This window comes from Eurosta solidaginis, chromosome 1, assembly GCF_040869045.1.
Source record: "Eurosta solidaginis isolate ZX-2024a chromosome 1, ASM4086904v1, whole genome shotgun sequence".
Classification (NCBI taxonomy): Eukaryota; Metazoa; Arthropoda; class Insecta; order Diptera; family Tephritidae; genus Eurosta; species Eurosta solidaginis.
In genome coordinates this window covers 373439998-373467021 of record NC_090319.1, presented here as the reverse complement: position 1 = coordinate 373467021, position 27024 = coordinate 373439998, and the positions used below count along the sequence as shown (strand labels likewise).

Sequence of the window (27024 nt, the reverse complement as noted above, 5' to 3'; positions counted from 1 at the left end):
ATGCAAAGAGGTCCGTAAATCTATTGAAAAACTTTTCTCACGAACAGTCAAAGTGCCGCCTCATCTAAAATTGTCATGCCTCTGCCCCATACAGCCGGATTGGTACGACAAGGGATTTGTAGAGCATGATTTTCGTGTTCCGGGAGAAGACTTTAATTTTCAATTGTCTACTTAGTCCAAAGTAGCATTTGTTGGCAAGTGTTATCCTTTGCTGGATTTTAAAACTGATGTTGATGTTTGAGCTAATGCTTGTTCCGAAATAAACAAAGTTTTACTACGTTTCCCACTCCGCTTGAAGGACCAGGTGGAATTCGATTAAAATTCCCTTGATGTGACTGGTGCATCTTGATGGACGGCTATAAGAGGGCTGATTCTGCTATAGTTAGCAGGCAAAGAACACTTAGATTACAGTCGTTGGTTCACATTTATAAAATCTCACCATACAATTGTGCTAGCCCCAATTAGCCCTTTCTTTTGCATTTTGTTATTTAGCTTTTATCTCTTTGGACATGTGTAGAGCTCCCAGTGACGGATCTAGGTACGGATTTGGTACGGGGGGCGAGCGGGGGGGCTTGAAATGTTTTCACTTTCAAATTTAGCCCCTAGCCTCTTTTCCCCTCTTTAAAATGTGTGCCCTTTTTTGGCTCCAAATCTATTTGGGCAACTCGGATTGTGACATTTGTAATGTGTATATCAAATGACATCGAAATTTTATTTTATTTTTTTCGTTATGATGATGTGGCAGCTTGGTAATCAGCTGATAATAAAACATTAATCGATTATCAAGTGTCATCACTTACACAACGTAGAAATGAAAAGGTAAGGAAATATTTTGCATAAAACGCCACTAAAGAATTTTTTTATCAGATATTTAATAAAAAAGCAAGTGCCAGCAACAGCAGAAAACTTCGAAAATGAAGAAAGCGATGAAAGCGAGTTTTTCTTATATTTGGCGGAACAAAGTAATTACTGCTTACTTAACGTATTTTTATTTTTAAAAAATATAAATAGAATTATAACAAGTAAAGACGGGGCTGACAATATGCTGTTAAGTTTTTAACGAGTAGAGCCGTCTATGCCACTTATTTCAACTTTCAGAGCTTCCTAACCATAAGAAAGTGAGTTTTATTCAATTTCTGTAAAAAATGCGAGATGCATTCGGTAAAAATATTCACAGTAGACAATTTTTGGCATAAAAAATTTAAAACCATACCGTGTGCCCTCAGTATGCCGTTACGTGCAAATTGCACGTAACTCGCTCGTATGATACCTCAACCTTGCACGTAATGACTTAGTTCGAACGGTGGGGGGAGGCTTTAGCCCCCATAGCCCCCCCCCTAGATCCGCCACTAAGAGCGCCCAATAAACTTAGGGCATGCAATTGATTAATGACGCACACAATCAAATTCCTTGCCGCCACAGCACTCAATTTGGCTTCGTTCGTAGAATTCCGTGCTTTTTTATACTCAGCTGAGCAGAGCTCACAGAGTATATTAACTTTTTTCGCATAACGGTAATCCGTAACGACATAAACTAATCGAGATAGATATAGACTTCTATATATCAAAATGATCTGGGCGAAACAAGAAATTCATTTAGCCATGTCCGTCCGTCCGCCCTTAAACACGATAACTTGAGTAAATTTTGAGGTATCTTGATAAAATTTGGTGTGTAGGTTCCTGGTCACCCATGTCAGATCGCCATTAAAAATGAACGAAATCGGACCATAACCACGCCCACTTGTTCGATATCGAAAATTTCGAAAAACCGAAACAGTGCGATAATTCATTACCAAAAACGGCTAAAGCGATGAAACTTGGTAGGTGGGTTGACGTTATGACACAGAATAGAAAAGTAGTAAAATTTTGGACAATAGGCCTGGCACCGCCCACTTTTAAAAGAAGGTAATTTCTAAGTTTTGCAAGCTGTAATTTGGCAGTCGTTGAAGATAGCATGATGAAATTTGGCAGGAACGTTACTCCTATTACTATATGCGTGCTAAGGAAAAATTAGCAAAATCGGATTACGAACACGCCCACTTTTCAAAATGGGCGTGGCTCCGCCCTCTTTCATTTAATTCGTCTAGAATAGTTTTAATGCCATAAATCGAACAAAAATTTACCAATCCTTGGAAATTTGGAAGGGGCATAGATTTTATGACGTTAACTGTTTTCTGTGAAAATGGACGAAATCGGTTGAAGCCACCCCCAGTTTTTATACACAGTCGTTCGTCTGTCCTTCCACTCGGCCGTTAACACGATAACTTTAGCAAAAATCGACATATCTTTAATAAACTTAGTTCACGTATTTATCTGAACTCACTTTATCTTGGTATAAAAAATGGCCGAAATCCGACTATGACCACGCCCACTTTTTCGATATCGAAAATTACGAAAAATGAAAAAAATGCCATAATTCTATACCAGATATGAGAAAAGAGATGAAACGTGGTAATTGGATTGGTTTATTGACGCAAAATATAACTTTAGAAAAAAGTTTGTAAAATGGGTGTGACACCTACCATATTAAGTAGAAGAAAATGACAAAAGATCTGCAGGGCGAAATCAAACGCTCTTGGAATCTTGGCAGGAATACTGTTCCTGGTATTACATATATAAATAAATTAGCGGTACCCGACAGATGATATTCTGGGTCACCATGGTCCACATTGGTCGATATCTCGAAAACGCCTTCACATATACAACTAAGGGCCACTCCTTTTAAACCCCTCATTAATACCTTTAATTTGACACCCATATCGTACAAACACATTCTAGAGTCACCCCTGGTCCACGTTTATGGCGATATCTCGAAAAGGCGTTCACATATAGCACTAAGGCCCACTCCGTTTTAAAATACTCATTAACACCTTTCATTTGATACCAATATCGTACAAACACATTCTAGAGTCAACCCTGGGTCACCTTTATGGCGATATCTCGAAAAAGCGTTCACCTATAGCACTAAGGCCCACTCCCTTTTAAAATAATCATCAACACCTTTCATTTGATTACCATATCGTACAAACACATTCTAGTGTAACCTCTGGTCCACCCTTATGGCGATATCTCGAAAAGGCGTTCATCTATAGCACTAAGGCCCACTCCGTTTTAAAATACTCATTAACACCTTTCATTTGATACCAATATCGTACAAACACATTCTAGAGTCACCCCTGGTCCACCTTTATGGCGATATCTCGAAAAAGCGTTCACCTATAGCACTAAGGCCCACTCCCTTTTAAAATAATCATCAACACCTTTCATTTGATAACCATATCGTACAAACACATTCTAGTGTCACTTCTGGTCCACCTTTATGGCGATATCTCGAAAAGGCGTCCACCTATAGAACTAAGGCCCACTCCCTTTTAAAATACTCATTAACACATTTCATTTGATACCCATATCGTACAAACACATTCTAGAGTCACCCCTGGTCCACCTTAATGGCGATATCTCGAAAAGGCGTTCACCTATAGCACTAAGGCCCACTCCGTTTTAAAATACTCATTAACACCTTTCATGTGATACCAATATCGTACAAACACATTCTAGAGTCACCCCTGGTCCACCTTTATAGCGATATCCCGAAAAGGCGTTCACCTATAGCACTAAGGCCCACTCCCTTTTAAAATAATCATCAACACCTTTCATTTGATTACCATATCGTACAAACACATTCTAGTGTAACCTCTGGTCCACCCTTATGGCGATATCTCGAAAAGGCGTTCATCTATAGCACTAAGGCCCACTCCGTTTTAAAATACTCATTAACACCTTTCATTTGATACCAATATCGTACAAACACATTCTAGAGTCACCCCTGGTCCACCTTTATGGCGATATCTCGAAAAAGCGTTCACCTATAGCACTAAGGCCCACTCCCTTTTAAAATAATCATCAACACCTTTCATTTGATAACCATATCGTACAAACACATTCTAGTGTCACCTCTGTTCCACCCTTATGGCGATGTCTCAAAAAGGCGTCCACCTACAGAACTAAGGCCCAATCCCTTTTAAAATACTCATTAACACCTTTCATTTGATACCCATATCGTACAAACACATTCTAGTGTCAACTCTGGTCCACCTTTATGGCGATATCTCGAAAAGGCGTCCACATATAGAACTAAGACCCACTCCCTTTTAAAATACTTTTTAATATCTTCCATTTGAAACCCATGTCACACAAACACATTCCAGGGTTACCCTAGGTTAATTTTGCTAAATGGTGAATTTCCCTTATTTTGTCTCTAAAGCTCTCAGCTGAGTATGTAATGTTCGGTTACACCCGAACTTAGCCTTCCTTACATTTTTTTTTCTAAAACTGTCTTTGAAGAGTAAAGCAGAGGTTTTGTAAAGAAACTTGGAGTCTAATTCGTACGATAGTATCCGCGATAACCTGTTTCCAAAATTTACGAATTTGATTTATGATATTTATAGATATAACAAATATAGATGAAAGAGTTTGGGAAGTTTTTGATGGCAGTGAAAGATGATCTCAAGAATGCTTTAAGATATGATATGAGGTGTAAACTTTCAATTTCGAAATACTGAGATTTAGAAAAACACAAAATTCTGTATCTTTATCGTCGAATATAGCAAGTGTGTGGAATTCCAAAACGTTGTTTATATCCAACTCGTAATTAAGGGAAATGCTTTCTTCAGCATATTCCGCGCTCTGGAAGAGGATACAAATTAATGACATGTGAATTCTTATTATGTTTTATAACTTCACATATCTCAAAAGCGAGTGGACATTTCTTCTGTTTTATTTTTTGCTACATAAATTTATATACGGCGGCCGACGTGGTGTGATGGTAGCGTGCTCCGAATTTCTTCGGCTCACGCCCGGGGCAAGCAACATGAAAACTCACTGCCTAGCAGATGCCGTTCGGAGTCGGCAAAAAACATGCAATTTGTAGCAAAAATTAAAAGGAGCACGACGAAAATTGGAAGAGAAGCCCGGCCTAAAATCTCTTCCGAAGTTATCGCGCTTTACGTTTACTTTATTTATGCCATATTTAATCAGCAAAATAATCTAAAAAAATAAGTACGCATAGGAAATGTCAACACGCGCAATGGTGTTTTTTATGATTTTTTATAATATCTATTAAAAAAAAATTGGTTAGTTAAACCGCCCGTGGGATATACTAGCGCGCGGGTCTGTCGCATTTTAATAATACTCGCGTATGAATGTACTCTGTACTTAGAGAAAAAAGGGCGTGTCTGAGGGCAAGTAAAGTTATAACCGCAGAAAAAATTAATTAAATAGTTGGTGACAAAGGTAGAGACCCCGCCCCATAATTTCTAAGCAAACAACTACAAATTAGACTGCCTACTTTGATATCATGAGCGATTGCGCCGCACTATGGCGCTTCAAACGAAAAAGCCTGACAAAAATAAAAAAAATTGTGAATGAATTTTCAGGGTATTAAGAATAGATAGTGTTGTTTTTTTTTTGTTTTTTTTTTGTTGCAAAATATTATTTAGTTCAAGGTGTAAGAAAAATTTAAATCTTTTTTTCTTGGTATTCGGTAAAAGTTGATGAATCTACCTGTTTTATGAAAAGTATAGGTTAAGGCTCTTTTAAATTTTGATGGTAAATTAAAAAAAGTTCCTTCGTGAAATTTAAATTAGTTATTCATAAAGTCCACCTACGAAATCACTTCATAGACCTAGGGACGTTTTCACAATTAGTTATTCATAAAGTCCACCTACGAAATCACTTCATAGACCTAGGGACGTTTTTTCACAATCTTCAGTTAGTCGCTTATCTATAAATTGTCGAAATATTCGTTTTCTCCATGCTAACTGAAGCTTCGCATCTCAATTAAATCCGAGGAAAAACTGTAAACAAGTATTAGCTGTTTGGATAGTTTTCGTGTATTCAACATGGATTTTTGCGATTTGTTCTACAAAATACACACAATTATCGATTTAATCGGAGGCCTGTCACTCAGTGTTGGTGAAAACGAAAATGTCAATGAAGCTATCTGAAAAATTGCTATTCTTCAGGAAAAATCTAGCTTAACTAGAGATGGAGAAATTGGTTCTTAATGTATATCTTCCTTCTGTCTGAACTCCTCTTTAACCACTGGACCTATTTTGATGCAACTTCGTGTGTGTGTTCAATGGGACTCGAGGATAGCTAAATCCACAATTGGGTCCGTTTACTTTCTTATCTTTTCGGAAAGTGAACCTGTTTGTTACATGGTTATTTCTTTGATGATTTAATATTTGAGTTTATTTTATTTTATTTTATTTTATTTTATTTTATTTATTACGACTCTTAGAGCCTAGATCAACACTTAAAAATATTATTGCATTAATTAACAATATGTACTATGTATGAGATTGAACTTCAATTTGTATTTGAATTTGAAACATGAATTTTCCAGGAACTGGACCAGACATAGTCCAAAAAGTTTAGTTCTTTAAGCGGCGTCGCCCCACGGCAGTAATTTGGTAAGCATACCGAGTGTATTTCTGCCATGAAGAAATCATTTTGAGTGAAGAATCATCGACCTTGCAGGTGCCGTTCGAGGTCGGCGCAAAACATGTAAAAGAAGTGCGACGCAAATTGTAAGAGAAACTCGCCAAAAATCTTTTCGGAGATTATCGCGCATTTAGTCTTTGCATTTAGTTTTTTATGTTATCAAAAAGTTATCGATATTTTTAGCGAAAAGCTCTAGATTTGTTATAGGAGTTTTACTTATGTCTTATCGCCTTGCTATTGATTTGTCAATGAAAATTTATTGCTATCGAAAAGCTATCGATTTATTACAGAAACGATTTCGACGGGTTTCGATTTCTTATCAATTTCCTATTGGAATGTTACCAATTCGTTATTGGAGTGTTATCGATGACTCATTAGGTTTCTATGGTACATATGTATGCAGAACAAACTTCAATATAAAATCAATAACATCTCCGTAAACGCGTCGATATCAAGCCGATAAGAAACCAATAAGAAGCCGATGTCTCAGTGATAACAAGCGGATAACAAACAAATCGCTCAATGAAATTAATGCGCTATTTGACACTATTAGTTTTCAACTATTGAAAGTTCGAGCAATTAGGTTCAAGTTGCTCTTTTAATAAAAAAAAAATGCTACGCTATTTTTGCAAATAAAAACTCAAAGAGCACCATAGTGCGCGCTACAATTGAAAATGCCTCCTATTTTTCCAACATTTTACAATGCAGTCGTACGTACGTACATATACAATATAATTTTCTACACTTTCATGTTGGTAAACAACCGCAATCGCAATTTGAAATGCAACTGTTGTTTTTAAAGACCTTGAAATGAAGACATTTGTTTTTTTTTGTCCACTCAATAAAAAAGCGAATGGGTGTATGTATATTTGTGTGTGTGTGTACATATGTTGGTCAATTAAGCGTTTAAAATGGAAAATCTTTCTAGATCCACTCAAGAAGAAAATTACATTGTGCCGCACAGCAGGAAAGTAATATAGATAAACCGTCATAAAAATTTAATATGAATTGGTTTTAAAGTGTAACACTGGCTCAGAGATATGAAAACTGGTCGTAGGGAGGTTGGGTTTAAAGAAGCCTGCCTGCCTGGTTGCCTTTCTTTTTTATTTGCGGTAAATTTTTGAATGGAAAATTGTAAAAGCTAATTATGTGGACTTTCGTTTTGAGCGCAAAATTTTATTTTATACTACATACATCATAACAATGTTCCGGTGGAATGGGAATGCAGCTAGAAAATTTAAGTATAAAATCTAGAGTACTACTTGATAAAAGGTTTAGTTTTAAATTGTTACAATTTTGTAGCAGTTCTACATACGGTGCGGCGCATTAACGTTGTCGAACGCTCAAAAGTACACGCGGTATTTTGAAAAAAAAAAAACGGAAAAAATAAAGACAATGTCGTTACTTAAGCGCCTTTTCGCCGTAACACTTTTGTGTGTACTGCTGCGCATAAGCCTCTCTCAGACTACATTAAACAACAACATTCAAAAGGATACAAATACGCCTAGTGTAGAGTCTTTTTTAAATACACCACCAATTCAGGAGCAGATTGTTGTTCATACACTGCGTCCACCCATCGAAAAGCATGCCATTGATTGCTTGAGTAATTCTTTAAATTCCGATTCAATATATTGTCGCGGTTCGCGTGCGATACGTAATATTATACATAATTTAAATCGTATGGATAAACCGTTAGTGCTAATGCGGGGTCTAGAAATTGTGCCTGCAAACAATTTTAAGACCGGCGAATCTGCTTTGGTTGCTGATGACTCATTTTTGACTTGCATTTCGGATTATTTGCGTAGTCATGAATTAAATATCAAATTTTCTGATTTGTTAGCCGATGAAAGCGAGCGTTACTTGACACGCAATTTACAGCGAAATGGTGAAGATTCGCTTTTAACTGGCTTTGAAGGTGGGTATTGACCGTTATAGTTGCAAACAAAATGCCGTGTGGCATGCCACATTGAAAAAAAAAAAAAACTGTATTTAGTGCAAAGTGTTACTTTTGTTGTTACGAAATTGCGCTCAACGGTGTGCTCGTGTTTATCATTAATTTCATGTTAATTGCTTGTAAATTTGGTATGTCGGCCTATGATATATTTAGAGTTTGTATGCCTACATGTGCTACAGTGCTCAGCGTGCTTAAGTGATTTATTGTTGTAAGTCATATGATTTATGTGTCTGAGATTTTCTTTATTAATTATTTACAAATAAGCCTTTTACGCGTGACTCCATCCGCACGAAGAAAATAAATTTTAATTAGTCCAGACAGGATCATGAAAATCCTCAAGTTTAACCGAAATGGTCTAGAATGATCCTGATAATAATGCGCAAATAGTCCCGAAATAGAACCGAAACGATCACGAAAGCAATCACAAAATTATTTCCAAAATCTGCGGGAATAAAACCAAAATAATACAGATATATTCTCGAAATGTTCCGGAAAAACTACCCACAACAATATCGAATTAGTTTCAAAAAGCTTCCGAGAAGAAACCCAAAGTTATCCCCAAAGCAGTTCCAAAATAGTTTCAAAATGATCACAAAATGGTTGCGGAATAATCCTGAAACTAGAGCGAAGACAATCACGATACAGTCGAGACATTTTTCCGAAATGCTTCGAAAAACTATCCCGAAATGGTCCCAAAAAAACACCGAAATGATTCTGAAAGCATTTCCGACATAATCTATAAATTTTCAAAAAATAGCACCGAAATTATACGAAAGCAATTCCGAGTTGATTCCGACAATATCAAAATAACCCGAGTCCTTCTCTAACTTATTCCGCAAACAATCCCGATATGATTTAAAAAAGATTCGAAAATAATTCCGAATCGGTTACAATAATCGTGCCGAAATAGTCCCGAAATAAACTTTAATTCATTAAGAAGACAATTCCAATATCATTGCAGACCAATCTTCTTGTGATCCAATAATTATCCCGTCATAAGTTTCGAAATTGTTCCAAAAATATCCCAAAAATAATTCCAAAAATTAATCACGAAGCAGTCCAGAAATGACCCCAAAAACCGCAACGAAATAATCTTGAAAGCAAAACCAAAGTAATACCGAAGTTGTACCGAAATAGTTCCGAAGTATTTCCGAAACGGTTTGGAAAATCTTACTGGAATAATCTCGCGATAGTTTCGAACTCATTCCGAAACAAATCCTAATAAGTATCTGTATTATTCGACAAATGATCAGTAAATGCACCCAAAACAAATTCCCAAATTATTTTGAGAACCTTTCCAGAAATCCAAAATCAGTCCCGTAGTGATCCTGAGATTGTCGCGAAATGATTCCGAAAACTACCGAAAATCTGTCAAGATTTCCGAAATTACTTCTGTTATTATTTTGAAAATAATGTCGGAATATCCCGGGAATCCAAAATCAATCAAGTGATGCAGAGATGGCAGAAAAATTATCGCGAAATTGTAAGCGAAATGGATTTAAAATGATTTCGAACACAATCGCGAAATGAGTAGAAGATACTCCAGAAATATTTCAAAATATGTAGTAAGAAGCTATCCCGAAATAACCTAAAAATAATAGTATAATCAATACCAAATTGATATCAAAATAGGCGCATTGTCGTCCTGAACTCCGAAATTTTCCGCTAATCATTTTCCCGAATCATCCCGATTTTTTTTAATTAGAAAAAAGTTTTCCTAAGCGGGGTCGCCCCTTGGCAGTGATCTGGCAAGCTCTCCGAGTGTATTTCTGCCATGTAAAGCTTTTCAGTGAAAACGAATCTGCCTTGCAGATGCCGCTCGGTGTCGGCATTAAACATGTGGGACACACATCCCGCCAATTTGTAGGAAAAATTATGAGGAGTACGACGCAAATTTAAGAGAAGCTGGGACATGAAAGAAGCCAGAAATAGACGATAAGTGTCAGATAAGCTTAAGGAACTTTATTGCTTTAATATTTCTCCATGCTTCTCTCTGTGTCACAATTCACTAACACAAATACGTCTAACAATTTTCTAAAATAAATCTGATTATGCTCCTTTCTTCTAAATACGCAGAAGCACGCAAAAAGGACAAAGGTCAAGGTGGGATTATATTAGCAATGGCTATGATGTTTGGCAAAATGATGGCGGTAATGAGCTTAGGCGGTATTGGCGCATTGGCGTTGAAGGCGCTTGGTGTTGCAATGGCAGCGCTCATGACGGCCGGTTTGTTGGGTTTGAAATCAATGATGAAAGGCAATGAGAGCAGTCACAGCGTTAGTTATGTCACCGCCTCCGAAGGGCATCATCACAGGCGACGTAGACGTAGCAGTTTTTATGATCCATTGAATTTGGCCTATCGCGGTTGGCGAGAACAGCAAGAAAAAGGGACAGAAATTGGTTTATAAGATAATTTGCAATGTACGAAAAGTTAATTACTAAAGAATTATTTATTACATTATAACATAATATAAATTATTTATCTATTTAACACAGCATTAATATAAGATATAATACAAATTAAAAACAATCTTTTTAATTTATCACTTTAAGTACTTGCACTCCCGGATGTTGCCCTTCAGTCAAATAAGGAGTGCGTACCTAATATTCGTGAAGTTCAATGTTTAAACATACATCTGAACGTTTGGAAAACGCGTGCTTTTAATGGATAAAAAGCGATTGGAATTATCAACTTGTCTTGCTGTTAGCGCCCTGCAGCATAGTTTGCCTACTAAAAAACAAAGGACAAATCTTCTCCTGAAAAATGAACATTTTGTATCCATAATAACAAATTCTTCGTATGAAAAGATATGAAAAAAAAAAATGCTTGTCAAGGAGTTGAAAAAATTACCGTATATTAAATCAGCCAGTCCTATTTACAACCAACTGTTTAAAGTTAATATTCTCTCAATCGAATGAAAGAACTTTTCTGATGAACTAGCCTAAAAATATTCTGCACTCTTTGAGTTAACATGCAAAATTATATCTCTGCTAAAGAAGTGTATAAAAAAATAAAAACAAGTAAGGAAGGTTAAGTTTGGGTGTAACCGAACATTACATACTCAGTTGAGAGCTATGGTGGCAACATAAGAGAAAATAACCATGTATGAAAATGAACCGAGGGTAACCCTGGAATGTGTTTGTATGACATGTGTATCAAATGAAAGGTATTAAAGAGTATTTTAAGAGGCAGTGAGCCATAGTTCTATAGGTGGACGCCATTTAGGGATATCGCCATAAAGGTGGATCAGGGGTGACACTAGAATTTGTTTGTACGATATGGGTATCAAATGAAAGGTGTTAATGAGTAATTTAAAAGGGAGTGATCCTTATTTCCATAGGTGGACGCCGTTTCGAGATATCGCCATAAAGGTGGACCAGGGGTGACCCTAGAATTTGTTTGTACGATATGGGTATCAAATGAAAGGTGTTAATGAACATTTTAAAAGGGAGTGGGCCTTAGTTCTATAGGTGGACGCCTTTTCGAGATATCGCCATAAAGGTGGACCAAGGGTGACTCTAGAATGCGTATGTACTATATGGGTATCAAACGAAAGGTGTTAATGAGTATTTCAAAAGGGCGTGGGGTTTAGTTCTACAGGTGGACGCCTTTTCGAGATATCGCCATAAAGGTGGACCAAGGGTGACTCTAGAATGCGTATGTACTATATGGGTATCAAACGAAAGGTGTTAATGAGTATTTCAAAAGGGCGTGGGGTTTAGTTCTACAGGTGGACGCCTTTTCGAGATAGCGCCATAAAGGTGGACCAGGGGTGACTCTAGAATATGTTTGTATGATATGGGTATCAAATTAAAGGTATTGTAACGAATTTACTTGCAAATCCTCTTATTTGCAACCTTCTGCTAAGTTCGATCACTGAACTGTTGAATAAACAACTCCAATATGTAATAATGCAAAATGACCTTCATTAAAGTACTTCACAATAACACCCAAACTGTGCAACGAATAGCTTGCTTAATAACCAAACTGATGGATAGCTCAACTCAAACTGAATTCCAGCGCCTCTACATTTTCTGCCTTTTATACTCTCCGATTTCAACGTTTGCATCTTCTAGGCGCTTCCAGAATCTACTAGTCCATCAGCTCTCAAACTTCTCAGCTGTAACTACAATTGCACGATTTCTCTTATTGCATACTTTCAGGAGTATCTCAGATATATGCATGTGTTTGTGCATTGACTCTACGCTGCTCGTATACGTACATGGTACATATGTGTAGACGCACTTATTGTTTCGTTTATGTAGATACATAATGATTGAATTATTGATGTGAATGGTAATGAATTATCGCACTTTTTGGGTTTTTCGAAATTTTCGATATCGAAAAAGTGGGCGTGGTTATAGTCCGATATTTTTCGTTTTAAATACCGATCTGAGATGAGTGCTCAGGAACCTACATACCAAATTTCATTAAGATACCTCAAAATTTACTCAAGTTATCGTGTTAACGGACAGACGGACGGACGGACATGGCTCAATCAAATTTTTTTTGAGCTCTGCTCAACTGAGTATAAAAAAATAATGTTCTTTAGTTAACTATATCTTGACCACGGTTGATGTTGACCCACAAAAGGGGTAACTTTACCAGAAGCAAATATTTTAGAACTTTTTGAGAAGAGCTCTATCCTGAACATCTGATACCGACAAGTTATTGTTTTATTATCGGCTTATTATTGAAAGCGAATTATTCACCCCTATTCTGCATTTCGATTACGTTCCCGTTATACGCTCCGCTTTAATCGAAGTTGGGTATTCTGCATTACGACGGAATCGTAACGAGAAGAGGAAGAGCAAATTATTTTTCGAAATCAGCTGTTTGTACGGAATGTGTGAACATTGGAACAAAATAAATTAAAGAAAATTTGTAAAAAACACTGAAAAACGTTTATATTTTATTATCCACGCCATTTTGTACAAAAAAAAAGTAATAGAATATATTGCCGCAGTGTTATATTTTTTGAGTGATGCGCTTTCATAATTGTATGTGTGTTTCTGTCGTTCTTTTGGCCAATTCCCTGCCGTGGCCACCAAGTTTTGTTAAAACGGATTCCTGCACGAATATATTTGCCATTTTCTGAATTTTATGGATGTTAATTTCATTGCACGGGCCTAAAATACTTTATGAAGATTTATTTATCCTTTCCGCAAAGATTGTTTACGTTCTCGCTTCCCCTCCTCTACTCCGGCAGCTTGCTTTGGCATATAACTGGACCCAATGAACAGACACAAATTATAGCTGTCTATTATACTGGAATCAATAGCCGCGGCATTATTTGTGGAGTTGGAAAGCAACGCATACGAAAATGGCCAGGCGAGAATGGAAAGGCAAATATTGCGAGATTTGTGTAATCAATTTGAGACGAGTGACGAATTGTAAGAAATTGAACTTAAAAGTGGTAAAGTTTAATGACTTATTTTCTTATTTAGGTTCAAAAAAACTTTCGACTTAATAAGGATGCTTTCAAGTATGTGTTAGACTTAGACTTCGACATCGACATGGTGTTTTTGACCTGGAAACATATGAAAAATAATAATCATCAAGCCTTTTACGTTTCTTAACAAGTTTTACTTACATTTTTGTTAAAATTCTGTTATAAATTAATAAAGAAATAAAAAGAAAATATTTTTCCGCCAACAAATTTGCAACTTAGAAAAATGGAACTACGGTCGAAATGCAGAATACACAAAATCGAACGATTCGAAGTTGGATCGAAAGGGATTGGAATACAGAATACCAAAGTTGCCAAATCGAAAAAATTCCAATCCAAATCGAAATGCAGAATAGGGGTGATTATCTTCGAACTTTCGATTTGTTATCAGCTTGTCGTTGTCTTCTTATTGGTTTCTTATCGGCTTGCTATCGAAGGGTTACATTTGTGTCATCGATTTTACCGCACCTTAAACTGCTACTACATATTTTGTCACAGGTATATTTATCAAAATATTTACATACAACAATTATACACATTTGTGTTTCTTGCCATTGGTGGCACTGCCCTTTTAATCCGCTGATACTCAGTAGTTGCATACCTAAACATGTTGTAGTAGTTGAGTAATATGTTTGCGATTTTAATATTTTCTGCGTTAATGCGAATATTTTTTTTCTCGTTTAACCAACTTCAATTTGGGATGCTCCAACATCGATTTATTATATACTCATCATATAAGTTTTTTATCTCTCCTTTTTTTATGTGAAACAACAAAACACAACCGTACGCATTACAAAGTCACAACGCAATCCCTTTGATGACTCTCATCACCGTTTTGCATCATTTTACGCTTTTTAAGAAATCGGTGAAAGTTTTTTTGTTAGTATAAACTTTTTTTTGCTGCGCTTCTTATGATGCGATGCTACTTATTTGGTTTAATTTTTAAAATATTTTGGTTTATCTGCTATTATTATTATCTTTTATTTATTATACATTTTATTTATGTTGATTTTTTTTTTTTGTCAAATATTTTGTGTAATTTGTTACGATATTTCTCTTTATGCGCATCTTCGTTTATTTGATGTTATCTGCATGAAACACATCTTTGTTATTTGTTGGTATATTTTAAGGTAATTCTATGAAATTTTCGTCTAGTTTTTATAATAATCTGGAAACATATTGAATATTTATGTCATATATGTACTTTCCATTTCATTGAATAAAATAACTTATGATCAAGGTAAATATGCATCTATATGTAACAAAGTACATAAGTAGATATGTAAGTATACATAGATATTCAGCATAAATTAATTAAATATGCAATGAATTCACTTAGTTACTTTCTATCTTTTCGAAAAGCGACTTATGTTCAAATCGATGACTTCCATTCAGCTGAAATCTTACACCATTTCCTTTATATATGAGAAAGCATCAGATGTAGATGCGACTTCGTCACATAAATCGTTCCCGAGATGGTCGGGCTTATACCGGAATGTACCGGATCTATATGCGGCAAAGGACCATCAACATCGGTATTACTCCATAAAGCCTTCGGCGAGTGTCTTTACCGCTTTAACAACAACAGCTTGTTGCGCTTGCCTGGCTGATCCGAGATCTACATTTTCATAACCAGACTATCAGTGGCCAGCAGTGCTCCAAAGTTCCTGCTACCATTTAGTTCGTTAGTATCAGCTCTGACTAACATATCCGTGTGAAGATTTCTAGAGCTATTGATATGCCCTAGCACCAAGATAATCTCGATTAAAAAGTAGCTCGTTCAATCTGTGTTCGCTTCCTTGTTAGCGGCCGGGATGCTGCAGTAAGATAAGGTAGTAGTTGTGCAGTTTTAACTACCAGCTGACTCTAAGCTCCTGACAAAGTCGTCCCTTCAAGGCGAGCTAAGATTTCCCAACTCCGCCGTCTATACTAAGTCTCTATGACAGATTGTTGCCAAAGTATTTGATTTTATCTGATAGCACCAGCGACACTGCATAAATGGAGGAAAGATTATGCACAGTGATCCAATACTTCCTCGCAAATAGAACTAGTTCAGCTTTGTTGGGGCTTATAACTAGTTCACACGATTCAAGTCACCTAGTCACAGTTCCTAGGTAGTTCTGCAAAAGATCTCGCAAAGTGTCCTCCCGTCGAGGATTTTCTTCCTCCACCACTTGGTATCCTGTGCATTCTAGGTATTTTGGTAATTGGCTTACAACTATGAAACAATAGAACGAGAGGAGCCCAGCGGGTTAAGGATATGCGCGGTAGGTATGCCTTTCGTAAAAGGTGATTAAAATACCAAATTTGACGCAAGGGGTTGCCAGCGCAATATATTGCTTCTCCAACACAATTTTCCACGTCACCTGCCCGTGGAAAATCCTGTTTCATTAACAGCCGAGGCTCTGGCTCCCCTAGTTCCGTCTTACCACATGACGAACTACATACCGTCGTCCGCCAATCAGAGGCAGTCGTAAATAGTCGCCCATTAACGCGCATTTCGTCATATCCCAATGATATTCGACCATTGACACCAGGCCATTTCTTGATATACAGGACGTTAACTAGTTCCTCACCGAACTAGGGGATGGGGAGGGTGGGATGGCCTAGACGGTTTGATGTGGTCATATTAATCGTTCCCGAGATGGTCGGGCTAGTACCTTAATGATGCTTTGTTACCGGAACGTACCGGATCTATATCCTGAAAAGGACCATCAACCCAAGCCTTCGGGAAGTGTCTTTATCGTTAATACAACAACAACAACAATAGAACGAGCGACAGTTCAACTCCGAATCCAATGAAATCTTTCCCAATGCAGTCACGGAGTATTTTCTCTTTTAATAGCCTTTGATGCGCTTTTCAGTAGACCTTCATTTACAATAGGTTTGCCGTTAGCATCTCCCAAAGAAACCAGCTCGTAAGCATAGATCGATCAGCCCTATAATCTCATTTTCACTACTTAGTAATACAAATTTCTGCTTGACATTTTGAGGTAAAGTGCCACTTAAGAGCTTATTTTGTAGTAACTAGAGTTCAACTGTTTCATATTGTGGTAAAAAAGCTATCATTAGAATGTCCGCATAATCTATCAAAGAGCGGAGTAAAATGGTCCTAGAAATAAAAGTTATTTGGAACTGGTTTCGAACTACATAATAAATACCACTATATTAACTATTTACACCTGCAAGGATATCGCCATGCTAAAAGACACTCCCGTAGGGTTTTGTGGAGTGTTATCGATGTTAATGGTTCTTTGCCGTATATAGTTCCGGCATGTTCTGGTAACAAGCACCATAAAGGTACAAGCCCCATAAAAAGCCATGGGTAGGTGGGGTTTATAATGGATTTGAATTGCGCTGGCATTCTCTTTGAAAGGCTTGTGCTACATAACCCCTTGAACCAATTCTGAATTTTAGTTGCTTTTGCGTAGTGAAACCAGTTTCTGTCGGGATGCTTCTGCATGGTTGGGATAAAGGTTCACAAATACCCATTCCTCAAGGCTGATATGAGTGTTGACGAGACACTGCGGAATGGCTCAGAATTCGGGATAGCCACAGCTCTGTTATTGGAAGGAAGCTAGAGAAGGTGAAGATATGGAGTCATAAATATATCGGTACTAAATCAAGTCAACAAGCAATTAGAAGCAAAAAAAAAACAAGTAAAGGTGTCTAAGTTCGGGTGTAACCGAACATTGTATACTTAGCATGAGCTTCAATTGTACATTTCATTTCAGATAAATTACTTTTCTACATAACACGTGTCACCGGCCATTTAAAAAAAATGTCTCCCCATTTCCTCTTACAATAAAACTTGACAAATGAAATATCATTGATTTAAAACTATTTTTTGCTAAGTTATAGCTTATTATTCTAGTCTACGACCCTTTTAAATTTGATTTATATCTAATTTGCCGTGGTCTTTAACCGATCCCGTCCATTTTTACTAGAAATATTTTCTGCTATAAGGAAAATATGTGTACACAATTTCATTACGATATGTTAATTTGTCTTCGAGTTATGGCTCCCGAAACATAGAAAATTGCTTAGTCAAAAAAAGGGCGGTACCACACCAATTTTCAAAAATTTTAGTGTCTTCCAATTTAATGTTATAATTCAATTCAGAAAGTAAAATTTTATTGACACAAAGCTCTTTTTCGCTAAGATATAGCTTATTATCTCCGCTACGACCCTTTTAAAAATCTTTTATATAAAAGTGGGCGTGGTCTTTAACCGATCTCGTCCATTTTAGAAATATTTCTAGAAATATTTCCTGCTATAGGCAACATTTTTGTACCCAATTTTATTACGATCCGTTAATTTTTCTTCGAGTTATGGCTCCCGAAATATAGAAAATTTGCTTGGTCATAAAAGGGGCGGTGCCACGCCCATTTTATTTTAATTTTAAGTTTTTCCTATTTATTGTTATAAATCCACTTGGGAAATGAAATACGATTGATGCAAAGCTCTTTTTTGCAAAGATATAGCTTATTTTTTTCGTCCACGACCCTTTTAAAAATCTTTTATATAAAAGTGGGCGAGGTCCTAAACCGATTTCGTTAATATTTCTCAAAGCATTCCTTATAGTAAAAGAAACCTCTCTGCCGAATATTGTTATGATAGGATTAACGATTTTTGATTTATGATTAATAATATTTGTAAAATTGATTTTATCACAAGTGGACGGTGCCACGGCCCTTTTTAAAAAAAATTTTCAAATTTTTATCAAGAGTCTCAATATCAGTCCACATGTCAAATTTCAACATTCTAGGTGTATTATTTACTAAATAATCAGGTTTTTGTGTTTTCCAAAATATTATATATATTAAAAGTGGGCGTGGTTATCATCCAATTTCGATCAATTTCAATACCAATCTATTGTGGGTCCAGATAAGCTCGTGTACCAAATTTGGTGAAGATATCTCAGTATTTACTCAAGTTATCGTGTTAACGGGCGGACGGACTGACATGGGTCAATCAAATTTTTTCGATACTGATGATTTTGATATATGGAAGTCTATATATATATCGATTCCTTTATATCTCTACAACCAACCGTTATCCGATCAAAGTTAATATACTCTGTGTGCAAAGCACGCTAAATATAAATATAAGAGAACACCAAAATGAAAAGACGGAAGAAACGGATATGATATTTCTCATTATGGTCATTCCTTTGTGTGTGACGGGACATTAATTTTGTTCACATTCGTAGCTTTAGTACCTTCTTCTCGCCACCCAGGTTGTTTCAAAAAATTTTAATACTTTTTTCTGAAAAAAAAGAGCAATAAGATAATGAAATATGAAAAGGCTCCATAGAGTTTTGTTAGAAAAGTAGTTTTTTGACTTTATGTAAAATTGAATTTGCAACAAATATTTTTATTACTTTCATAACGTAAACCGCATGAATTTAATAAATTTTTAAGCGTGAGTTAAAAGGTAAAAACTAAAGCGCAAAAAAACCTTAAAATTTAATGAATAAAAATTGCCAACAACAAAGGTTTATTAGTCTTATGTTAATTTAAAAAATCGTTTCGTTACACAATTTATTGACACCAGTTTGGCGAAACGGTTCATATACGAAATACAGTGGAGTGAATCACCGTCTCGGCTAGTAAATTTTTATGAATCTTTCGAAAGACATTTCTCTCGAGCACGCCCAAAGCCGTCTCATCAGATGTTGTCATGGTCCACGCTTTTAAACCTGACACCACTAAGGTTACGATAAATGACTTGTAGATCATGAATTTCGTTTGCCTACCTATTCCAAAGAAGCTTTTATTGTCAAGAGTGATTCTTCGCTGGATTTCCAGATTTTGAAGCAAATTCAGACATATACAGCTATATGACAGCTCCTTTTTGTGCTGTCGAAGACGGCTTGAATATCAACGAAAAGGTGATGTGTGTGAATTATTTTTTCGTGGGTTTCTTTCAAGATTTGTAAGAACCTGGACGGTGGCATATTTACCAGGTCTGAAGCTGCACTGATAAGGTCCAATCAGCCGATCCAAGGTGCGCTTCAGTCTTTCGCACAATACGCTTGTCAGGACACTAAATGCGACATCAAGAAGACAGATTCCGTGATAGTTTGAGCAGTTTGCATGATCCCTCCATGTGGGCTGGGCAAAAAACATTTAGATTCCTAAGGCAGGCACTCGTCCGAGTTGAATAGCTCTACTGTTAATACCTCAGCTTCCGCGCCCTTGTTGTTTCGTAATCTGGTTATTGCTATTCTGATTTCATCATAAAAGTGTGACGGGACATTAATTCTATCATCCTTGGGTACGGGGTCGCATTCATTATCCCTGTGTATTACATCGCTGTCTCTTTTTAGAAGAGCAGATAATTATTCCCTCTATTATCTAAGTACTCTGTAGACATTGGTTGCCGGTCGCTGTTCACATTCCTGTAGAGGCTTGTCGCTTCCGTCACACTCCTCTTGCTGCGCTCAGTTTTAACGCAGACAGGGTCTTCCTTTCGGTTGGAATGTGGCATTCTCAATTGTACTAGTTGTTTTTTCGTGGTCCCCGTGAACCACTTTTTCCTCGGCGGCGGTACAAAGTGCTTGAGACATGTATGTACGGTATAAGCGTTCATGGAAAGCGGCTTTCACCTCATCGTCTTTCTCTTTTGTCGATGCTTGGGCGCAGATGAATTATTTAATAAAAAATTACGCTTTTATTCGAATGGCGTCGAGACGCTCGTCCACAAGCGTGAACTTCAGTACTTGACGACAAGTCTCTCCCAAAACTAATCTGACGCCGAAGCTGCACTTATTTACACGGCTACTCAAGTAAATGTCAAAATTTTCAATTTTCTTCCTTCTTTGCTTCGTCCACCGCATTTTTTGGATGGCGATGATTGCATCTTTTGCTTTCACAAGGTCATCAAACAGCCGGGCATCTGTACTCACGTAATTAAGATAATTGACATTCCAAGTGCATTCCCTCAAATCATAATGTTTTAAACATTTGCGGGAGTGGCCTCAGTAAATGGGTTTTTTGTTTCCGAGGCTTGTAGTGTGCTTTCATTGGGGTATGGTTTTATGAACGCACAACCCGCTCAGCGAAGATAAAAGAAATACATGCACTTGTATATAAGGAGCGGGTTTACAGCCGCATATTGTGGTGAACAGTGGCCTAGCCAAGTTTTGGCCTTCTCACATTAGCTCACCGCTAAACGGATGTTCAGTGACAACCCAGAGGATACTTGGCTGCAAGCGACCAGCAATACTGATCTGCTTGAACTGCATGCAAAAGATTCGCTGTGGCCATTCTCTGGTGAATGGTGGTCAGAAGTTTTAATAATAATAATAATAATAATAAACCCAACGGATTAATACCCTCCAAAGCCCGCCCAACCGACACGAGGGGCGCATCCGCATGACGCACGGATTTGTTTTTGTTTTTGCCGAGTTGTTGATAGGCGGAGGTTTGTTAAGCGTCGAGATCTAAAACTGCTCAGCTACAGAATAAAAATCATCAGCTGAGTATTATATACATAACAGTAGAAAATTATACATATAGTAAATTGTTAAATAAGTTAAGGATTTAGCATATAAAGATTTTTATTTTTTATTTTTATTTTTATTTTGTTACGAGTTAAGATAGGATAGGACAGTTTTCCTTATAGTAAAAAGTGAATCCGTTATATCAAATGAATTCGAGTGAGAGTTAAAATCATAACACAAACACCGGAAAGGTTCATTTAATTCGAAATTAGTTCTACACTGCCTCAAAAGAAGAGGTTTGTAATGTCTTGACGCTCGTGATGGGATATTGAAGTTTACTTCGTTCAAAAGAAAGGGGCTAGAAATTAGTCCATTCAGTAGTTTAGCCATAAATAATACTCCTAGCATTTCTCTACGGCTAGCGAGAGTTGGAAGATTGATAAGCCTTAACCGACTAGTATAAGGTGGATGATTATATGCAGAGTCCCAATGAAAATTCCTTAAAGAAAAAAGTAAAAATTGCTTCTGTATTGACTCAAGCCTATCTGCATGAACTTGATATCGCGGATTCCAGACTACTGATCCGTATTCTAGTATCGGCCTAACCAATGTGGTAAAAAGGGCTTTGGTTACATAAGGGTCACTAAATTCTTTAGACCATCTCTTCACGAATGATAGAACACCTCTAGCCTTATTGGCAGTAGTCATAATATGAAGGTTGAAACTAAGTTTAGCATCCATCGTAACTCCCAAGTCAACAAAATAATTTACTGATGCAAGACAAAAATTATCAATTACGTAAGAGGCTGCTGGCAAAGATCTCCGAGAGAAGCACATGAACTTACATTTATTGATGTTCAGCGGCATTGAATTCGCGTTGCACCAAGCAACTAAGCAGTTTAAATCCGCTTGAAGCAATGGACGTTCTTCAATAGACTCATAAGACCTAAAAAGTTTTACATCATCAGCATACATTAAAATTTTGGAATATTTTATTATGGTACAAATATCATTAATAAATAGCAAGAACAGAATTGGACCGAGATGACTGCCCTGTGGGACGCCAGAGGGAACATTAATGACCTCTGAAAGAGTATTTTTAAAAATTACTTGTTGCGTTCTACCGCAGAGATAAGAAGATATCCACTGAGTGAGACCTGGTTGGAAACCAAGTCGATCTAGCTTGTGGATAAGCAATGAATGGGAAACTTTGTCAAATGCTTTACTGAAATCAGTGTAAATAACATCGGTGTGAAGATTTTCTCTAAATCCATTAGAAACATGCGTTGTGAATTCAAGTAGGTTGGTAATGGTAGATTTGCCTCTACAGAATCCATGTTGAGAGTTTGCAATCAATGCAGAAATGGAAAATGTTAGCTGATTAGTAACAATGGCTTCAAACACCTTTGGGATGGCAGACAATTTTGCAATTCCTCGATAATTTTCTACACATGACCTACTGCCGTTTTTGTGGAGGGGTATTAGAAAAGATTCCTTCCAAGCAAAAGGAAAAACCCCATGTTTTAGGGACATGTTGAATAAATCAGTTAGGGGCAGATAAATGTGTTCTGCACATCTTTTGAGAAAACATGTGGGAATTAGATCAGGACCGTATTTATAAGATTCCTTCAAAGAAGTTAAATATGTAAGAACCTCTTCTGGAGATATTGATGGAATATTAATTGCGTTAAGTGAGTCAAGTTCATACGGGTATTCACTAGACAAAGAAATTAATTCAGCGGAATAGTTAGATTTGAAAAATTGTGCAAATAAATTAGCAATAATTTGATCGTCGCTAGAGAAATCATCACGGTATTTCATACCAGAAGGAAAGCCTTTAACCCTACGTTTAGAGTTCACGAAATTATAGAAAGCTTTCGGATTGCAAGTTATTTTCTTTTTCATGGCACAGAGATAGGTATTGTAACACTTTTTATTTAATTCAAAATATTTGTGACGCAATATAGAGTACTTCAAGTAGTCGGAGTGTGACCCCGTCTTCTTGTACAGCTTGAAGGAACGCGTTTTTTTGTTTTTTAAAGATTTCAGTTCTTTGGTGTACCATATTTGGACTAGCTCAGTGAAAACACGTTTACGCTTAGGTACATGTCTGTCCAGAATAGCGTGAATGACGGCGTTGAAGTCAGAAACGTTTTTGTCAATATCTGCACCGTATTTGGGCCAAACTATTGTAGATAAAATTTGGTTGAGTTTATTAAAATTAGCCTTCGCGAATTCGAATCTAAAACTAGAGTCGGTTTCTGTGGTAGTGCAACTCCGAGAACTTTCTTCCAATTCGTAAACTATTTCCAGCGAAGGATGGTAAGGATCCCCACATACATACGTGTACTTCTACATGCGGCATAACATTGTTAGACAATAAGCGCTTTCGGCAAACACAATTATTGATGATATGTTGCAAATATGTTTCCGTCGGCTGAGTGATAGAAATTTTGTTTTACGAGCGGTGAGATGAGCCAATTGAAATAATTATTCTAAAATTTTAAGGAAGTTACTTCTTAAACTATTTTGCACATTTTACTTTAATAATTAGGGGAACAATTGTATTCATAACTAGTACATTAAGACAACGGTGATCGTAGAATTTAGATAACGGAGTCATACGACAACAACATCAATAAAAGTACAACAAATGCCTCCTCGGAATTGCAAAAATTTAATTTTTACGAAAGCTCCCAAAAAAAGTACAATAAAATCCTTCCTGGAATGACAAACAATAATTCGAACAAGAACGCTAAGGCTGAGTAACACAGCACTGTGCTGTGTTATAATGTTAACACTTAGTAATGTGCGGCACGCACACGCACACTTATCGATTAATTTATAACACAGTTGCACACTCGATGGCACAAAGCTGACTGTGCAATGCCGCTCAAACTGGTAAATGCTCATAACACAGTAACACGCTCTATAGCACAGAGAATGACACTCAGATCGTAAGTGCACATACATACATGGTCCATTGTGCGTGTGTGTTCATTATATTGCTTTCCATTGACACTTCACTCAAAACTTATTTATACACATGATACAAATATTACAAGATAAAACCGGTGAGAGGATAATGACATTTAAAAAGATTTTAAAATTCTCACTGCGCTCTGATAATTTTTATTTTATTTTGATTTTTTCATAAAAAAATGGTGTCCACAGGGGCACTTACTATCCTCTTGATCAGATGATATGACTTTGACAAATTGGAGTATGAAAGAAGATAAATGTTGCCATGATTTACTCTTCTACATGGCGTCAAACGTGGCGTTAGAGGTAAGTAACACAGTACTGTGCTCTGAAATTGTGCCTACACTCATATCGACTTTCGATAATCAGTTATAACACAATTGTGTCAACACAATGTGTTAACACTGCAAAGTGTGCCTGTGCTACTGTGTTAACACTCAAAAAATAGTGTCATTACCCACCACTAAAAAACGCAACGAAATACAACTAAACAGCAGCAAGTAGAGTTGGAAAATATCCGTGTACCTGTGATTTTGTCACAGCTATTGAAATATCACAGTACACTTCAGCAACAGCTTACAAGGAATATTCGTGACTGATTGCCTGTGACAGCATTTATTTTCCGTTACCAATCACAGACTCAAACATAGCTCTCATCACAGGAACAGATCGCTTCTATGCTATGAACCAATACAATGAGCAAGTTACTTAAGCTGCGACTGAATAAAAGTAGATGTCCCAAAAAATTAAGCAGAGTTTATGATTCGCAACACAATTCGCAGGTAGAAATATAAAGCTGAGGTAATTTTATATGCCAGCATGACACTGCTTATACGCGTCCAAAAATATCGAGAGGGCTGTCAAAAGACGCGTATTGACCTCGACAACAATAATCCGAAGGCGGAAAAAAAAATGTTTGCTCGTTCAAAAAATATTAACGAAAAACCGGAAAATGACCCCGGAGTGCTCCGAAACCGGTTTGGAGACCAAAACTATATCCGCGCAAAACACTTATGTTCACAATTTTTTTTTGCGTGTATCATAAAACTTTCAAAATTACAACAACGACATGAAAATTTTCAATTGGTTTCGCAAATATCTCTCGACAGACCCAACATTTTTAGTTTTTACCTTTGGATTATTGTTGTCGAGGTCAATACGCGTCTTTTGACACCGCTCTTGATATTTTTGGATGCGTATTAGCAGTGTCCTGCTGTCGTATAGAATCACCAAAACTGATTCCTGTTGGCGTGGTGTTTGGTTTCTTTCAGTCACAGTCACTGTCACGGTTAAAAGCCGCTGTGACTGAGAGGTCACAATCACAGATAACATTGTTCCTCAAAAATCACGGGACCGGCCAACATTAGCAGCAAGTGCAGTCTGATTACCAGTGAACGAATGTTGATAAGATTAAGAGCGGAGCCATTGGTGCCGTTTGTCGTATCGCTGTAGTCGTATCCCTAACGTAATCAGCTGTTTATCGTTACGACGGTAAACCAAAAACCAATTGGTTGGCTACGATACGGTTACGACCTTAGCGGCACCAATAATCGATTGCATTGATTCCCATAAGGTTTGTCGAATCAGCTGTTAAGCGGGAGTCTTTGGAGCCGTATGTCGTACCGCTGTAGTCGTATCCCTAACGTAATCAGCTGTTTATCATTACGACGGTAAACCAAAAACCAATTGGTTGGCTACGATACGGTTACGACCTTAGAGGCACCAATAATCGATTGCATTGAGTCCCATAGGGTTGGTCGAATCAGCTGTTATAAGGTTACCGATAAAGCTTCAATGGCTGCAGCTTTATAAGGTTACCGATACGGTTACCGATAAAGCACCAATGTCTGCACCTTAATTGTGACATGAAATTTGCGCGTTTTTCTACCTAAATCAATTTGCTTTACTGGCCAAATTAGTGAATGTCGGTCGATTTTATTGCTTGTGTGACACAAATTTTTAATTCCTTTGAATTTCAAGGCATGTACAACTTTCCGTGTAATTTTGCCGAAATCGATTTGTTTAGTTTTGGAAGCCACCCGCAGCCAAAATGATATTGTTTGGCGCCATCCGCAGCCAAGAGCCATTGGACGAGCATTGTTGCTTTAAATTGTAAAAGAACTGCCAGGCAGCCGAACAAATACATTGAGTGAATAAAGCGGTAACAATTTTTGCTCAGTAATTTTACTAAAAATTCAAATCGTTGTGTAGATCAAAAATACTCAACGGTTTGTGCAGAAAATTATCACTCAATGATTTTATGTTCCCAATTAAAACACTTTTAAACCACTGTAAATGTTTACCCATATCTATAGCCAATAATTACTGGTCGTTACTGCTAACAGCATCACAAACAATCGTTTCCCGCCATAACTTTCCCTTTTTTAAGTAAACAATAAAAATTTAATAGATTTATGAATACATTTTTTTTCTTATTTCAAAAAAAATTATATTAACAAATCATTTTCTTTTTTTTTTTAATCTATCAAAACACCTTTACCTTTTTTATTAATTAGATTAATATTTGACATAAGTTCATGGAAACTTGTCAAAAAGTTACTTCATAATGGCAAAGAAAATTTATAAAAATCATAATTAAATATTTTATATAATTATTTGTATGGATACAAAGTCTTTGGGGCGCTTTGATTGATTTGCGTTTGTGTTATCGGCTAATCACTGAAGAAG

General features: G+C 36.8%; 1 protein-coding gene across 1 annotated transcript; it reads left to right on the top strand.

The window, feature by feature from the left end:
• Window positions 1-7787: 7787 nt before the first annotated feature.
• On the top strand, window positions 7788-10959 carry Osi5 (Osiris 5). The gene is made up of 2 exons (XM_067763051.1): window positions 7788-8418; window positions 10534-10959. Exons 1-2 carry the CDS (start codon window positions 7899-7901, stop codon window positions 10863-10865), a joined length of 852 nt encoding a protein of 283 aa, XP_067619152.1. The 5' UTR covers window positions 7788-7898; the 3' UTR covers window positions 10866-10959.
• The last annotated feature ends 16065 nt before the right edge of the window (window positions 10960-27024 follow it).

What these genes read in the sequence shown, in the direction of transcription:
- Osi5 (XM_067763051.1), top strand. Translation starts at nt 7,899, where the DNA reads ATGTCGTTACTTAAGCGCCTTTTCGCCGTAACACTTTTGTGTGTACTG. An exon ending in GCTTTTAACTGGCTTTGAAG is followed by an intron (nt 8,419 to 10,533) that starts GTGGGTATTGAC and finishes CTAAATACGCAG; the next exon opens with AAGCACGCAAAAAGGACAAA.